General features: G+C 46.3%; 1 protein-coding gene across 3 annotated transcripts in view; it reads right to left on the bottom strand.

The window, feature by feature from the left end:
- Nucleotides 1-18,530, bottom strand: part of PPP1R16B (protein phosphatase 1 regulatory subunit 16B) — a 63,985-nt gene that overhangs the window by 28,523 nt on the left and 16,932 nt on the right. Inside the window, exons 2-3 of one of the 3 annotated variants that reach the window (XM_051803020.1) lie at nucleotides 10,620-10,682; nucleotides 10,280-10,531 (exon numbers count right to left, since the gene is read on the bottom strand). In XM_051803020.1, the coding sequence (XP_051658980.1) occupies nucleotides 10,280-10,526 (247 nt within the window). In that variant the 5' untranslated portion in view covers nucleotides 10,527-10,531; nucleotides 10,620-10,682. Of the gene's footprint in view, nucleotides 1-8,202; nucleotides 10,041-10,279; nucleotides 10,683-11,896; nucleotides 12,101-18,530 lie in introns of those variants that run through there. The other 2 variants (XM_051803021.1, XM_051803022.1) reach the window with 2 other exon arrangements.

An 18,530-nucleotide genomic window follows, 5' to 3' on the forward strand; every position in this document is an offset into this window, starting at 1 on the left:
TCAGTGCTGGGGTCTTAACCCTGCAACTCAGCTCACTGGGTTTTGAAGCCTTCTCCAGCTGTGGCATCTCAAGACCTCCACACATGATGCTCCCTGGAGGAGCTCTTTCCAGAGGGCACAGCAGAGACAGGACAGCTGGCAAATGAGGGGCCACAGCCACAAGCAGAATGGGACAAGGAGCAATTTTAAATAGAAGTGAGCCAGCTCAGTGGGTAGGTAAACAGGATCCCTACTTCTTTCCTGTTCCATGGTTGGAAAACCCACAGGCCCTTCCTGTAGGAACGGAAGGAGAAGGGTGGGGATCCCACCACACTGGGTACTGGTTGTGCCAGGGAACCACTCCTCCCCATGGCAGAGGTGAGAGATTTCCACAGCTGCTGGGAACTCCTGGTGCTGATCAGGACGAACCCCAAGGGGAAAAAATGCTGTGTCTGTATATTGTAATCCCACAGGGCAGGAGGGGCTTAACTGGGTGGTCTGTACACCAGCATCCCGCAGAAGGAGCTGAGTGCTTTTCACATGGATTCTATATTCTTCTGGAGCACAAATGCATTACGTGACCAAACCAAACTGAGTGCAGCAGAAGTTAAAATACCCAAATATCTTTAGAGGTCTGTGCCAAAATGCTCAGGGATCCACAAGAAGCCCCCAGTCAGTAGTAGCTGAATGTGCTCCTATCAGATCTTGGTCCAGGAAGGCTTAGTGAGCAACGTACTCCTGAAAGCTGTGAAACCCACAGGAATGACACAAGGATCAAGCAAAGCCAGAAGGCCAGACCTCTGGCTCATCACCCTTGCCCTGCTCTGGGCACACCTCTATCTGCAATCCAAGCTGTCAATCCCATTTCACGAGAGAAAAATCAGTCAACAAATATTGCCCTTGAGCTAAAAGACAAGGCTTTGGGTGTAAGTAAAGCAAGAAATATTTCCTGCTCACTTTTTCCCCATAGGATAACTGACAGATCAATGCTGCAAACATTCCCACTACTAAACACATGGTAAATCTTAGAGCACTGCGTGATACAATGCAATGATGACTCAAATCTTGAATCCATGCCACTCATTCAGTGCTGACTAGCATTCAGATGACAGCTTTTCTGTCTCTGAAGAGTGATGGAAAATTGCCACAAATGAGAATAATTTGGGTCAGGGGACAGAGCAACAGCTTTTTCATAGCTACTTCACAACTGCATGATTGAAGTTATGAGAAATAAATTTACTATGAAACCACACAGAGAATCCTGCTTAGATGCCCTTTAAGATGAAATCTTAAACTCACTGGCCCTTCTAGTAAAAGCAAAATGGACTTCCAGCACCTCTCTATGACCCACTGTCACCTACCAACCCAGGCATGCTGTGCTTTTGGCACAGCATCCAGCAGCAGGTTGGAAATAGGCTGGTTACAGCCTAGACTGGAGCTTCAGATCAAGTCCAGGACTTGCATCGCTGTTGTGACAGCATCAGCTTTAGGAGGAAAGAAAACCCTATAACTCCCTGACTGCCAGGAGGATGTCACTGCAGATCCACGGGGACCGTCCTGTCCTCCTTCACTGGAGCTCTGGCTCTTTCTAATGCCTGCTATTTCAGGCTATTAAACCAAAATTTTAATTAAAAGAAGAGGCCCATTTAAGTTCCCATGGAGCCCTGCTCTAGCCTTGCTAATTAAAGACAAACTGATAGGATCTGAAATAATAAAATAAACCAGGTCTGAAAAGTTCTAGAGTCACAGGAAGAGTCTGAACTCGAAGTAGGTTGAAACTTGCTCTCCATGGAAGCACTGCACGCTGTCCAGCCCCAGGTATCTAGGCTGGGTCCTAGTCTCTGTGGAGCTGATGGGCTCTCCAGAAGGTTAATCACAGGACCCCAGTTTGGATCTCACTTGTCTTCTCTGACAATGCATAATCTCAACCCAATGCCTGCAGACAGATGCAGAAAGTTCTCTCCATGTCCTTAATGTGAGTGAAATGATTGTCCTTTACTGCAGGGTCACTGCACCTTTCAAACCCCAAAAGACCAAGAACTGGTATGGATTTCCAGGTGAATTCCTTGTCCCAAGCCATTGGGCAGACCACGAATGTCCTGCAGCAACAAAAACCTCAGTGCAGCAGAGCTGCTCCCTTTCCGTGCTTCATGCTTGCCGTTCAATAACACCGGGCTGGTAAAAGTTTGCTGGTATTGAAACAGATGGTGTTGACACAGAGAATCCTTCAGACAGGATAATTCACAGTGAGCCACCACGTCTCACTGTGTTCAGGCCTTATCATTTCAACCAGAACTGTGGAAGTACCAGCACCTCATCTCCAACCTTTCCTGCTCTAAATCAGACCAGAGTGGAAATACTTTGAAGGTGCCAGAATCTCCCCCACTCACCCAAAATGTGAATGTTTCCAGACAGATGTAGCTATAACAATGGACAAAATAGAAGCTGTAACACTTCTCTACAATGGAAACCATCAGCGGCCAACCAGGCTAAAACAGGGCTGGTGCAATCAAGGAGAATGTTTTGCGAGCGACTTTCAGGTTAATTCCTGCTCTAGTCTCCCCTTTTTAGAGGTGAACTCGATAGCAGTAGCCCTTGGGAGAAAAAAGAGGGGGTGTTATTTTGTTTGGTGGTTGGGTTGTTTAGCGTCTTTTTACACGGGAGAGTAGTGGGGTTTTTTTAACTAATTTAATTTCTCTTGTCAGCCCAGGTAAAGACAGACCAAGATAAATGAGACTTTGGAAGCTTTCCTTTACAATTCACAGCTTGGTGCTCTTCCACTCAAGGCAGGGACCACTCCTCGTGCCCTTTGAAAGCAAAGCCTAGAACAGCAGACAAGACCATCAGGAAAAAGGGAATTACAACCTGGCTTGAAAACCTTGGCCAAACTGACAGATGCTGCAAACTGCTACTAAATGTATTCAGAGCAGGAGGAACACCCCAGAATAACTAAAGCCATCTTCCTACATGAGTGGCATTTACAGCCAGTCTACCTCACTCTATCTGGGGAATCCAGAGGCCAAATCCAGCAATAAACAGTTGCAAATTGCAGGGATCTCAGTGGAAACTGCATCTGCTTGCTTGGAGCTGCACATGGGCACTTGTTCCCCAAATTAAAAGGAGTGCAGGGTGCTTGATTGCATCTTGGCTCTTGATTACAAATGCACCGGCAGACAGAATTAAACAGTTTGCTTCCTGGCCTATTTAGCATCCTTTAGTGATGGGATAGAGGGTGAGCAAGGCTATAGGGATGTTTTTAAATGGTTATACCAGAATATGATTTTTTTCTTTAATTTTTTTCTCAAGACACTTACAGAGAATGATAAGATTTCCCAAAGACCTGGCCAGGCTCCAGAGGAAAAAACAAGCAGTGAAAGTGTACGTAGAAGAAGCTATAAGGCACTGCCTGAACCAGCTGCCATAGCAACTGCTATTAAAGAAAGAATTAGAGCATTCTTCACAGAAGTAGGAAAACTCCCAGTCAATAAACGTAAGGATGAGAAGCAAGGCAAAAGAAAGGAGGATAAATATAAGCTAGTACGAAAAATATGCAGAACTGAATGAGCAGCAGGACCACCTGCACATGTAGATGTGCTCTGGTGCTGTGAAGGTGCCTATAAATACACTAAGATACCTAACTCCTCCCTCATTAGCAAGCATTTTAGATACAGTTGATCCTGCCTTGGGGCGAGAGGTGGATTACATGACCTCCCGAGGCCCTCTCAACCTCTATTTTCCATGATTCTAGGAGGAAGAAATCTACACCAACTGAGCTGAGCTGGCCCAACTCCAGAAAGGCAGGAATCTAAATCTGGGAAAAAAGTAGATTTAATCCACTTTTCAAATTCTCCTTGAACAGGAAAAGGGGCAGAAAGCAGAGCCTGCAACCACAGCTTACAGCCAAGTTCCTCCTATCCAGAAACACATTTTCAACTGAGTCAGGGTAAAGCAGCAACATGAGGTTTCTCCCTGCAAGAAGGTTTCACCCCCAAAAATACTCATTTCCCCACTGACATTCATTTGAAAAGAAGAATTAGATACTTGTCTGGAAAATGGTGCTTTGGTTGTGAGCTGTTTAGACTTTTTTATTTTTCAAAATACACCTGAAAACAGAATGATGCTGCAAAATGCCAGGTACCAGCGAGCTCTGGGGAGCCATCAGGCTCATGTCTTACGTCCCTTTGGCAGAACTGGATTAGGTATCACAACACAGCCCTGCAGTGGGACAGGGCCTTGGCTATCAGAGCTCATGGCCAAGGAGAGAAGACAGACCATCTTTTACTCCAGATTTCTGCTGCTTATTACGCAAAAGACACCAGAGGTCCCCAACTGAGCTGTTCTTTATGCTCTCCAATTTTTCGCTATTGGAGTGGGACAAAACATGCAGTTAACTGGAGCATAGGAAACAGCACACACCTGGAAGGCAGCCAGGCAGGCAAGAAAGAAATTGCCTGCAAGAAACCCCATGTCACAGCCTCCAGAGCAAGAAGCTGGCTGGGCTGTAGCCTCAGCCCTTCCAGGCCATTATCCCCCTGAGCAGGCAGCCAGGCGTGCTGCTTTCAAGGCTTGATCCAACCCACATCCATGGCCACGGTTGTGCTTCCATGCCTTGGTCCCCCTCATGCGGATGGCAGGCAGAAGTCCTCCCAGGGAAATCACAAAGACAACCAAGCCGGGAAGTTACTGGCTAGAAAAAGCCACCCATATATAGGCAAATATTGTCAGGCTCGGACTGAGAAGTTCTGGCTTCAACATTTGGCAGCCTCTAGACACCAGAAAACAAGCTGCCATCCACAGCTGCCTCCAGGTCACAGCAAGCAGATCAGCCAGGACAGGGAAGGGAAAGGTTAAATGCCAATGATTTAGCACTTCGTTGTACGCATTAACATCTCCAGGCACCTGGTTGAATTAAGGTCCCATTGATAATCCGCCTTGGGCTGACAAAAGTCCTGACAGTTCCCAGCGCAGGCGGCGCATCCTGAGCCCTCCCTGCCGTGAGTTGGCGGGGCAGGGTTTGCAAAGCAGATGGTGACCTTACATATCCTACCTAGTGCACCTTGCATGCACAAGCTGAGAAGTTTTCAGCCTTTCCTTCCCATTGCCCAGATCCCCTTTCAAGCCAGAATAGTCCTCACACACGGCTGCATCAACACCATCGACAATACTAATAAACCAAAGACATGTCCAGTTCGCATTTAGGTGTACATGCAACCAAGGAGACACTGAGTTTCTCCTCCAAAACACACTGTAGCCAAATTTTAGAAGCCGATTAAGTGCCTTAAGCCACTTCTAGTAAGAAACAAAATCTTGACAACCGTCACTGGCCAATCCCGGTTTGATTAAAAACAACTTGAATCCAAACAGACCGTCCTTACTGGTGGGACAAGCAGTTTGAATCCAATGTTTATTCATTATCTTGTAATCTTGTAATCTTATTACAAGATACACCAGAAATATTTTCAGTGGTATCAGAAATGGTTGCAATTGGCACATGTGTAAAAGCCAGAAAGCAAAAAGATGTGAAAATGACCCATTTCTATCACAGAAGCCAAGAACTACAGAAGCAAGGGGCAAGCAGAAAGATGTGCCCACTGAGGAGAAGGTGGGCAGCTGGGCCTGCAAGGTGCTTGGGGAGAACAGGCTGTTTAAATGTTGATCAAAAAAAAAAATGAAAAAAATTCCAGCCAGGATCCCTACATCACTGTTTCTCAGCAAGGATGGTCAGAGGGCATTCATGTGAATGTTTGGTTCTTGCTTTAGTCAAGAAAAGCAACTGCTCACTGTGGGGGTTCAGGAGGGAGCCTGCTTGTGCTGCAAATAGAGAAGTTCCAGAGATGCAGAATTTCTGGTCTGTGGGTATGAAAAGAGTCTGTTTCTCAACTCACACATCTTGAAACAACTCAGTGAACGGAAGCACCAGCGTCCCAAGAACAGACATCCCAATTCATCTGAAAGGGGTCAAGAAGAGGCTTGACCCACTGAAACCAAAGCTCTTCTGCAACAGCTGGTGTCATCTTTTATGAAACACATTCTGAAGTTAAGCCAATATCTCACCTTATTTTAAAAAAAAAGTATTTCTGATCAAACTTCTTCATTTAAAGAAAGAGTCTGAAACAAAATGTTGAAGTTGACTCCAGATTTGGGGAGGGAGAGAGCCTCATCCCATGAAAACCTGGGATGGACTTTCAGCAGTAATATCCAAACAGAAAAGTTGGCATTTCAAGCTCTTATGGATATAATTTTCCCATTCGATTGAAATTTCAGGGAGTAGGGGACAATAAAAAAAGATTATTTACTTGTTATGACAACAGAAAGTTGCAGATTCAATACTGCTCATGGTCCCAGATGCCTCCAGTTAGCTGCCGTATGCAAACCACCCTGTGCTGGCATCACATCCAAATTGCATGAAAAAACCAAGTTAAAATATGGCCAAATACATGAATTTACTTTAGGAAGACATACCAACACCTATTTACAAAATTAACAAAATCCATCATTGCCAAGGGCTCCCACACACAGCTTCCCAAAGAGGAGAGCTCTCATTTCCACACCCAGAGAATTTAAAACTCAAGAAATGCCTTTGTTATTGAAAAGAAACTTTAAATTTCTGACTCAGGTCATTCCCAAATACCCAGATATATACTCAGACTTCTGGTTATAAAAGAGATTTTTTTTTTCAGAGCCCTTCAAAGGGCACAAAGCCCAGGAGAAAAACCTTCTCAGACAGACAAATGTACTTGCTCAGACTTGGACACAGGAACCCCATGTAAAAAGCTTCAGGAGATTAATAACGTGGGTGGAAAATTAAGGCACCTCATAAAAGGTTTGAAGTAACAAGGGAACAGATCACATCAACTTGGAAAGGTTAAAGAAAGCAATTTATAGACACTAATTAGGGCCTCTTTAAAAAGTGCCTTTGGAAACGACAGGGTTGAGTTTATTCCAGAAAGGTGCAAAGGGAGCACAGTCGGAACTCCCTGCGGATGCTCCTCAAAGGGTGGGTGAAGCATGCTCAGCACTGCCTCACATGTACAGGGTATTTAAGGGTCAGCATGAAGGGAAACATGGGGGATGTGTTTATGTGAATAAGCTGGTTCCTCCCCAGGGAAATCCCCCCACGCTGGCACAGGACCCAGCGAGCCCCGAGCTCGCGCCCGCTGCTCTGTCAATGGGAATTTTTTGCTGGGTGCCAAGTCCAAGGTCATCAAACCTGAGTTTTCCTTCACTTTCTGGCTCACCAGCCCTAAAGGCCGGCATGGTTAAACCCCTTCAGAAGTGTTGCTTTATGCAACACTCTGGCTCTGGTAAAGTTTCGCTTGCAGGATGAAGTGCCAGGAGGTGGGAGCTGAAGGACTCTGCAGCGATGCTTCCCAGAGCCATGGCCGGGGGGGCAGCAGGTGCCTGTGGGAGGCAGCTCTCATCCAAGAGCAGGAGAAACCAGGGTACCTCCAGCACTGCTGGAAGGTGAGTTGGTCCTTGGGGGTCTTTATTTCTCCACTGGCTCACTGAAGGGAACACAGCTCACCACCCAGCTAATGCCAACACCTCCAGCTTCTGTCAGTCAAGCGGAAGCTCCCCCTGCAAACAGCCCAGGTGTGAGAAGGGACTTCCAGACAGCAAATGCCACATGTCTGTACAAGCAGCCACTTTACCCACCTTTGGGATCTGTTTTTCCAATTTACAGAACACCAGCTCCTCTCCCCAGTCTCTGGGGCTGCTTTTAGAGGAGCTCAGTGATGTAGAAAGACCTGGACACGACAGCCCTGCAGCAGCCAGGGCTGTTTTCAGGGATGAGGTGCTGCCCTGGGAATGGCAGGACTGGCCTCCTCCCCACAATTTCAGATCACGATCTTGCAGGATAGCCTCGAAGGGCTACCTACAGCCTTCAGACACTTCTCGTCTTTCTTCTCACAGTTCCTTTGCAATCAGTACAGTAGCTCATAAAGCACTGCTTTATTGCATTATAAAGCAACTCCTTCACAGCCATTGAACAGCCCAGAGGCTGCATCGAGCACTGTGCTCCCTGTAAGCTCTGTAAGGCTGAGTGTTCTCCCCTTTGTACCATCCTCCCGCAACCAGCTCAGACTGAGCTCAGAGCTGGGTGAGGACTTGAACATATTTCCACTTTAAAAGGTTATGGTGTGTGATGCCTCTCCCCCCAGCATTCCCATGGGGGAGACCGGAGCAGGTCCAGTCTGGCAACTGGGAGCGCTCTGCTCTCACCTTGGAGTTCTCCCATGAACTGCCTGTAGCTATTTCAGTTTTCCACACTGAAGGTCCAGGGCAGCACTCTGCAGCCCAGGGGAACTGCTGCCCTCCATCTGGGGTCACTGCTCAACACCTCCTTCTCCCCAGTGCCACTGTCCACTCACATCTGCCACCAGCACGTTTGCAGCGTGCTCCCTACCCCGGTGGTTCTGCCCACAGAGATCCAAAGGAGCTTTTAATAGCAACTTGTTTGTAAAATCTGGGATGTTTTGACAGATCTGTTGCAGAAGATGTGAGGAACAAGCTGACAGAAGCCATCACCCCTCCGTAGCTCCTGCCCACGCTGATGCTCCCCAGGAGCCCCTGACTTCTGCCCTGCTTCACCACCATGCTGAGATCATAGAACCATGGAATCATTTAGGTTGGAAAAGCCCTCTAGGATCAGAGTCCAACCATCCCCCAGCACCGCCAAGTCTACCACTTAATCGAGAGCCAAACCTACAGATCTTTTAAATCCCTCCAGGGATGGTGACTCCACCACTGCCCTGGGCAGCCTATTCCAATACTTAACAACCCTTTTGGGGAAGAAATTTTTCTCAGTATCCAACCTAAACATCCTCTGGAGCAGCTTGAGACCATTTCCTCTTGCCCTATCACTTGTTACCTGGGAGATACAGCGATTCTGCAACATGCCTGGTCACCTGTGGCTGAACCTGCATTTCTTACGTGCTAAAGAAGTCCTCTTCTCTAAGCCTGTCACATCTCCAGAGTCAGAGAGGTCACTGGATGAGTGGGAAGCCAGAGTGGCTGAGTCCAGTGGTTGTGCCATCAATGGCAGAAGGAAACAGGGATAAGGGAAGGTGCTGCAGATCCATGTGGGCACACAGGAGCTCTTTCAATTACATCTGGGCAAGAGGCAGGCAAAGAACAGTGAAATCAGCACGTTCAGCTCCTCAGGGACACAGGACTGCTCCCTGAAGAGAAAGGCAGAGGTTTGCACCCAGTGACTCCATCCTAGAGGGATCAACCCACCACCTCCATCAGGAGGAGATCACATCACAGCTCCAAGACATCTTTGGGACAAAGAGCCAACTCACTACCCAACTCCATTTTCTTTTCCCTGATTTCATCGCACAGCACCTACTACCATCCCCTCTCCCACTTCAGGAGTGAGAATGATAAAAAATAAACACAAAGGCATGGAAAAGCCACGAAAACCAGAAGTGGCACACCTGCCCAGAGGCAGCTCGGAGGTGACACGTGCCAGCTGCACTCCCAGCTCCAACCTTCCTCACATTGACTTCTCAACTTCTTAATCATTTATATTTCATCTCCCCCTTGACTTCCCACGTGGAAACAGAAGATGATTCATATATCAAAGTAATCACCTGGGATCTCCAAAAGCCCACGCGTAAAAAAGTACTCTCTGGTTCCCCGGAGCTCACAAGTTTTTCCCCATGCTGTGTTGAGGCAAATGGTTATTGACTTTTAGACATATTTTTTCCTCCTCCCTTCAGATTTTGTAGCAAAAGCAAGGCACTTTGATCCACTTTGAAATGGTGTAATTAAACCAATTTCTGAACAATATGCAGTTCTGTTCTATAGGAAGCACTAAGCAAAGCCATGCTTTACAGTATTTTGGGAAAAAATTCATACATCCGTGTAGCTCTCAATCCATGCCCTCAAGCAGGGAAGCTGAGGAGATTTACACTGACATGTAAATCCCTGCAACAGACTTTTATAAAACCACTGAGAGGCACACCCACAAGGCAAAGGAGGGTTTCACACCTTCTGTAAGTAGGAAGTATGAAAAGGAAAGAGATGAAAACTGCCTTCCTTTCCCTAAATCTCAGTCATAACTCCTGCCCTATCCTAGCATTTGTGTGCCCACTCATGATGCCCATCGAGGTAACGCTGGTGCGTCACACAGTGCTTTGAGGACCCCACAGCTGTATCAGAGATGGCAACGCCTTAGAGACCACACCATGTCAAGGGCAGTCCAGGGCATGGATGACAGCACAGATGCCTCTGCACACCACAGAGGGCCTCACACAGAGCCAGACAAAGAAACTGCCAGATACAAGTGCCGTACCTTCCTCAACGTCGTTCCTCAGAGAGGCCTCCAGCAGAGAAACGCTGGCTTCAAAAGACACTTTCTTTCGGTTCACAGCATTTCTCTTCTTTTCGTGCTTCCTCTTCTTGTGCTGCATCTCCTTCTCATACTGTGCCCACTTCTTCAGCTGCTGAGCCCTCCGCTTCTGGGCTGCCCGCAGCCTCTCCAGCGTGGGCACCTTGTCCAGCAGCTGCAGCTCGGTCAGGAGGTCCACATGGGCATCCATTGCTTCTGCAGAGAGAGGGATGGGGAAGGATGTCCCAGTGGGAAACAGTGTCCCACCACAGGTCCTCTGGATCACAGCCACCTGCTGCTATACCGGCATCTTGAGGCCAAGCTGGGGAGGGCCCATTGCAGTGTCCAATGAGAATGTGGTGGAAACCTGCAATGAGGAGGAAAAAATGAGGGATCAAGTCTCCTCATTCCATGCAGGCAAGCAGCTACCATCAGACTGTTGGAAAACACAACAGGCAACACCTCCCACCCCAAAAAAGGCAGCTCAGTTAATTGTGCTTTAATTGCTTGGTTGTTCTCACCAACCTTTGTGATTTCCCCCTTTTTAATTCCCCCCTTCCCTCACTCCAAGCATCCAAGCAAAACCCTCTTGATAAAGCAGCAGTTCTAGCGTGCATGGTGTTCATGCCTATAGTTCAAACCAGCCCCCTCTTACAAGCAGAATAGTCTTAACCAGCACATGTTTGATATAATTTGTCAGACAACTCAGGAGAAATTTGAGTACCGAGACACACCTCCTTCCCTCCGGCTGATCCCTTCCAGCACAGCCATCACCCCTCATTGCAGGTGTCCCACCATGCAGCCAGGACTTCTTCATCCATCAGCCCCTTCCCAGCCCAGCCCTAAGGACACAGAGATAGGACATGGCTCCCAGGGAGGTATTGCTAACACTTAAACTGCCTCAGCTCTTAAAAACATGGGGGTTGTGTTCATTTCTCTCTTCCTTTGTGTTTTCTCTTCACCACACGCTAAATCACTCTGGTTTTGCTGTTCAGGCTCCACAAGCACAGAGATAAGAGCAGTTAATTCACAGCTCCAGACTCTTGGTGTGACCATGACACAGACCTCTGAGCAGTGCTACCCACAAAGCCATCACCCAGGGACCCATGGGCAGCTGCCCAGTCACCTGCTGCACAGGAGGAGGAAACACATTCCAGATTTACAGAGCGGTCCAACAGGGAAAGGTGCATTTGAAATAAATCCAACATCACAGGCAAACTGAACAAGTCCTTTCTAACACATCCGTGCAAAGCACAATGGATGCAAGGTGAGCATGCCAAATCCAGGTAAGAAGCAAATAACCACATACAAGAGAGGTGTTGTTGTTCAGCCAGTTTGGAGGGGGAAAAGAAAAAACAAAAAGAAAGTGCTGATGGGAAGGGAAGACTATGGAGAACTTAAGTATTCCCAAGCACCTGAGAAAGCCCCAAGGGGACAGCTGAAGCCATTCCCTGCTCAACTCTCCTGCTGCAAAAGAGGGGAAGCAACATCTCATAAGCAACGGATGCAAAGAATCTATGGGAAAAATAGCAGAAGAGAGGTAGCTAGACCAAGGTGAGAGACATGGTGAGGATACCAAACCTTACTCCATCCAGCCCAGCCAGGAAAAGCCTCAGCTTATCCCTCTCAGAGGGAGAAGCAGCCCATCGTGGAGGCACTATTGTGAGGGGCTGCAGGGAAGTGTCCAAGCCACACAGCACATCCACCACCTGCCAGTGAGTTTCACCAGGCTGAGACAGCCACGCCTACTAAACACTGCTACAGACCTTCCACAGGGCTTCGACCTTACCTATAAATATCTGGGCAGACTGACAGCGACACAGGCCATTTCCTCCCCCAGATAATTGGTTTGAGAACTGAAAACAAACAAACCCAGCCAGAGCACACAGGCAGGTCCTGGGCAGTTTCTTTATCCAGTAAATGGCCAAGGGCAGCTTCAGCAACACCTGCAAACCTTATTTTGAGGGTTTAAGGATAGACCTGAACAAAAACCCCTGTTTAATCCCATAAAAACTAGTTCCACAGGGACAAACCCAAATCCTCACAAAGTTTTTTTATAAGAGAGATACTACCTAGAAATTCAAACACTTGCCTGAGATGGAAAATATCAACTCATTACTTCAGTATGTCTCTGGAAAGCAAGGGAAGGGTGCCACAGCTCCTCCACAGCACGAGAGCCACGCACAGCTCCCCCTCACCCCTGCCCACAGTCCCCATGAGCCGGGACTCACCAGGGTCCCCCGAAACCCTAAAGAAAATGCATAAATGAACATTCAGAAAAGCTTTTATTTTAGGGCAGTCACATTTCCCAGACACAGGCACTTTGTTGGAACGCTCTTCAGCACCTCTGGTGAACTCGGCTCCTGCCCCTCGAAGGCATTCCAGGGGAGGTATCTTTCTTGGCGATCTCCACTGCAGTAACACAGGCTGCAGATCTGAAGCCCCGTTTACAATACCTCGAAGGAGGGGAGATAAGGGCAGGAAATGCCTCTCGAAATACCGAGGCGCTCCCACCCCGCTCCTTTTCCAGGCCACTTCTGCCATTGTTTGCTAAAAGATGAACAAATATTTTCCAAAACACACCTGGAGTAGAAACAATTCTGCAGGACTATTAAAGCAAAGAAACCTTATTTCAGCATTTCCCAAAATAAGCTGGAAGCTTTCTTGGTGGTTTTAGGAGTGCATCTGGGAAACAGCAACAGGACATGGATTTACAAGGAGAGGACATGTGTGGCTCTGTTCACCCATGTTTCAGATTTCCTGCACACACCTCATCCTCCAGCAGCACCTCTGCTCTCACAACAGAAGAGAGATTCAAGTGGTCTGCAAAGGGGAGAGAAATGCAGATGGGAATTCTGCCACTGGTGACACACCTGCCCCGAACAGAGCCCAAGGCAGCACATCAAACAACTGCTGGACAAACACCTCGGCCAGTGCCTTCACAATAATCTGCAACAAACCCTTCTCCAGAGGTCAAGAGCATCCACTGATGAACACATGAACACAGAATAAGGTCACTTGCCTGACTTCAGGCAGCAAAGTCACTGCAAGAGCTACACCACCACCTCAGGATTATTATTTCTAGTCCTGTGCTCCAGCCACAATGTGTTGGTGAAAGCTGTCCCTCACTGGCTATTGCTTCTGGTGGTAAATTCTTGCCTGCGCTGTGTGATTCTCTCTGCTGTGCTGTGAGCTCCACAACACCCACAGGTTAACCACACTGAGGAGTGAAAATTATCAGAATTGGTGTTGCATGATTTAGTTTCACTGGTATGTTAAAAGCAAACAGCTCCTTTCCTCACTCGAGGCTTCTGCAGCATTTTAAGCAGCAGATGCTCAGCATTACCAAATGAACGGTTCCTCCTGAAGGAATGATGGGGAAAGTGGCAGGAAGTACCACTTTAAAAAAAAAAAAAGAAAGAAAAAGAAAAAAATATTTCAGTCAAGACCCCTTAGGGAACAAAACTCCTACTCTGCCCTGGAGTGCTGCTGGGGAAAAGCAGATACAGAAGTCTTTTGGAATCTCATCAGAAATTGGGAGTTTCAGGAGAGATTCTTGGCTTTCCCACAGGTTTCTTGTATGCAAAGTAAGTAACTTAATCTGTGCCCCAATTACCTTCCTAAAGTGAAGATACTGTTTTACCATCTGCAGCAAAAGAAGTTTCATTGCTGCCCGATGGAAAAGGGCAGTGTGGTGCTGCAGGCACAGCATTGTAAATTATTTTTTTAGCTTAATGGAAAGATCAAAATTTAATGCTAAATTCTTCTCTAGAGAATTAAAAACATTTTGGTTCAGCCACTTTATCTCTAGTTCCAGATAATCTCTCTGTCTTCAATAAGCTCCTTCCCAGCAGAGGGAATGAAATACAAGCAAGAATTAAAAAGTGAAGCAGCAAGTAAAAAAATTTCTTTGGCAATAGAAAACTGTGTCTCTTTCTTTCCTCCTCCCAACTGTTCCACTCCTGACAATACTGGCAGTTGTTTGAGGAAAGCCCCTCAGTATTTTCACTATATATTTCCTGTAAACACTCAACACAGAACAATATATATTCTTCTTCCTATTGATATTTCAATGTGAGCTTCCTTAAAAAAAAAAAAAAAAAAAAAGGAAAGACCTTCTGTGTCAAGCAGTCCTCCCCCACATCAGTGTGGCTGAAGAGCAGAGTCTTTGGATTCAGTAGACACAGCTGTGAAGGGCTTGGTTTGTAGGGTACATTTCTGAGCACAGCTTACACACTTGGTTGAAGAACAACCCAGAACATTAAACCAACTCAGCGCTCACTTCCCTCCACGTGGCTCCTGTGCAAAGCTGCTCCTGGAGCCCCATTCCCAGTGCAAGGCAGCAGGGCCAGGAGTTGTTTTAGAAAACCATCATCAAGAAGCTCCATAGAGCAAATGCACCTTTCTGTGTCTGCTCCACACAGTGCTCTCAAAGCTGCCACTTTTCTTCATTAAACTGCCCTTGCCTGGGTAAATATTCAAATCCAGAACTTTCATGTGGATAGTTTTTATGTTCACTGCAAGTTTGTGGGTTCTTCTTCCCTCTCTATTTTTATTGCCTAGCATCCTCCTCACCAGCCAGGCTCCAGAGGCCAGGCAGTCTCTCCACTCTCACTGGCTGTCCCTCCATATCCACAGACAGAGTGGGCTCTTCCAGCCCCCAGATTGGGATGTAGCTCCAGACCAGGTATTGGATGCACCTTCAAGGGTGCCTTGGATCTGCAAAAACTGCTCAGCCCCCTTGTACTTTCCAAGACTGAAACCTTGGGGTTCCCTCCTGCTTTTAAGTCGATCAGTGAATCAGTAAAAACACTGTAAAAACAGACATTCTGGGCTCTAGGCCCTCAATTTCCACAAAGAGAAGAGAGAGGGACATTTCTGTCAGTCTGAATTTGAAAATCTAACTGAAATTCTGGGTTGAATTAAAAACCAGAAACTAAATTCAGGTCTCAATTTCAAACTACAGCAGAGCAAGCCATCCCCTTTTAACCTAGTGCAACAGAGAAACCTATCCAACAGCCTGTAAATCTGCAGAGAGCACACACTAACTGTACTGATACCTTTTTTCCCTTAGCTGAGGACTGTGTGCATGTAACCAAGAGCAGAGCTCTCCCTCTGCTCCCCAGTGACTGTGCCCTGGACAGTGCAGGCACTGGCTCCGGGCAGCACAGAGGACTCCAGAGAAGAGGATGCTTGAAGACAAGGAAATTTTATTCCTTCAAGAATTCATCACATATCAGTCCCCTCTCCCCTTTCCTCTCCTTAGCAGAAAAGTGTCTGCTAACAAAACTTATCTCCAGCATCAGAATCCCTGCCCTTAGGCAAAGAAAGAAAGATCAGAATGGGATTTCTGTGCAAACATAAAGTGAATCCCAATGTGATAGCCAATAAAGACCAAAGGAGAGATAATTTGCTTATCAAATTATATTTGCAACATTGTAATTACGAGTTGCGATAAACAAAGTCCCAAGTTTCTATAAGTTCCAAATAATAATTTCATTTGGTGTTTGTCTTGACTACCTCATGCATATTGATTGTATCATATACCTGTATATTCTGTGAGTTTTTGGCAAAATGTTTAATGAGAAGTTTTCTCATAACTGAAGCTGAGAGTTATCTCTACAACTAGTCATAGTTCATGTATTCTTAGATGAACAGGCGCCTAAAGATTTAAAGTTCCATTATATTTACAGCTAAGGTTAAAAGAGCTATCTCTGCAGCCAGTCCTAATTCATGTACTCTTGGACGAGTAGGCGCCTAAAGACTTAAAGTTGTACTATATTTCATCCTTAGGATAGTGAGAAGGTTTAGGCCTTTTGACCTTGAGAGGGTCTGTTTTGTTTCATTGTGGGGGTGTAGTTAAGTTTTAGAATCTATTTAGTCTGTTTTTAATGTAGTCACCCATTTGCTTCACGAATCACAATTATTTATATATATCACACAAACCATAATGTTATGTTACCATAATTAGTGATATTTTGTTATGTTATGTAAGAAGAAAAAGAACTGAAAAAGAGAACAGAACTCTCTTCCAGTGGCAAGACAGCACATGCGCAGAAAAAGCTGACTACATCAAAAGGATGAAGTGAACAGAGCCGAGCTTGTCTCCTAGCAACAAGATACGCATGCGTAAAGCCTCTTGGCAACAAGAACAGAGCCTGCGCAGATAAACCTGATGAACAAAGGAGGGGATTTTAAAGGAGATAAGCAGCTCCAAACCTATAAAAGGCAGACTGAAAATTATTGAAGTGTGCCTTAGATGAGCAAGGAAAGCTCACTAAGACACCCAGCGCTGTTTTGCTTATTTGATTTTTATATAAATCTATAATAAAACTTTTTACTACGATATTTGAGCCTAGTGCCGATTTTACTTATAACAATTTTTGGTGCCGCGACTCGGATCAGGGTTCCTGGGCGGCGGAACTGCTACCCGGGACGGGTACCCCCGTCCTTGTTTTTTGGACGGTCCTGGGGAGAGGTTCCGCAGCACAGACTCTGAAATTCCGACCGAGAAGATTTAGAAAAAGCAAATAAGCAAATAAAATTACTGCAGTTCCCTGTAATTCTTATGCATAAGCCCGGGCGAAGACTAACTCCAGGAAAAAGTGAGTAGTGAAACCTCTTCAGTCGGGAGGGACCGTTCGACAAGAGTTCAACGGAGACTTACTCCGGGGGGGGAGTAAGTGTTTTACTCCAGGAGAGAGTAAAAGTACCAGGTGCCGCTCGGTTTGGGAAGGGACCGTCCAGCGAGGAGTTGGATGAAGACTTATCCAGGAGAGGTAAGTATTTGCGTACCCCTCTCGGTGGGGAGGGAATCCCGGAGTGCGAGGGATTGAGAAGTCCAGCAGGACAAGTGATTGAGACCTCCCGGTAGTGCAGTTCTGGTATTTCCAGAAGAGACAAATCACGAAAGGAGGGAAGCGACTGAGGTGAATTTGTGTGTGAAAGCATTCTGGAAGATGGGACAGAAGAAAAGTAAATCTTCTACTCCCATGGGTGGCTGTGAATTAGTGCAGGACAGCCCTAAGAGTGAAAAAAAAAAAAAAAAAAAAAAAAAAAAAAAAAAAAAAAAAAAAAAACCCCAAAGGGAGGGGTGAAATGGGGGATCATAAGGAGAAGCTGCAAGATACCCCACAAGAGAAGAAAAAAACTAGAGAATGAGTTTGTGGTGGGGTTACCAACTATACCCCCGGACAGTCCTTTAGGAGTTATGATCAAGTATTGGAATGATTATCCCTCTAGAGAAGGAAAATCGAGGGAGAAGATGGTGCATTATTGTATGGAAGTATGGGGAGGAAAGCAAATCAGACAGGATTATTTGTTTTGGCCGGTGTATGGTTCATTTGAAGATTGGATATGTCAGGCTTTGAATTTGTATGTGAATGGCAAAAGACCATTTTGTGCAGAGGAATGTGAGTATGCTAGCCTATGGATAGAAGTGGATACTAGAATCTCTCTCTCCCCGTTAAGTGAAGAGAAAGGACAGAAGACGGCTTATGACCTAAAAGAGTTTCAAAAAATACCCCCCCCATATGTCCTGCCTTGGCCTATGCCCAGGGGGTCACCTCCGTATGGTGCTGTAATTCAGAATGATCACAAGAGTGTATTCACTCCCACAGCTCCAGCAAAATTACCCCTCTCCCCTATTGAAACTGAGGGAGCCACCCTGTCAGTGGCTGCTGGAGTGAGAAATCAGCAAACATCCTATCCACCCCCCCCTCAGGAAGCGCAGCAGTCAGCAGCTCCTGAAACACAGAGTCCTAACATAATATCCCCAATGACTCCACAGTCCATGCAAACAGAGCATTGTTCTTCAGGAATAGTCTCTTTATCCACGAACACGTCACAGTTGTACCCCTTAAGAGAGACTACAATGGGGGGAGGAAGAAATCAAGGGGATAGGATAGGGTTTATATCAGTTCCCTTGAATTCAGGAGATGTTAGAGCATTTAAGAAAGAGATGGGAAATCTCTTAGAGGATCCTTTGGGAGTGGCTGAGAGGTTTGACCAGTTTTTAGGTCCTAATATATATATATACTTGGGAGGAAATACAGTCAATTTTAGGAATATTATTTACTGTGGAAGAACGGGGAATGATTAGAAAAGCGGGAATGAAAGGTTGGGATCAAAGGCACCGGCAGGGTCCAGCTGCAGATGTTAAATGGCCTTTAGAAAACCCTAATTGGAACCATAATGAGCCAAATCATAGAAGAAA

This window comes from Manacus candei, unplaced genomic scaffold, assembly GCF_025592945.1.
Source record: "Manacus candei isolate 608988 ecotype Guabito, Panama unplaced genomic scaffold, ASM2559294v1 h1tg000057l, whole genome shotgun sequence".
Taxonomy (NCBI): Eukaryota; Metazoa; Chordata; class Aves; order Passeriformes; family Pipridae; genus Manacus; species Manacus candei.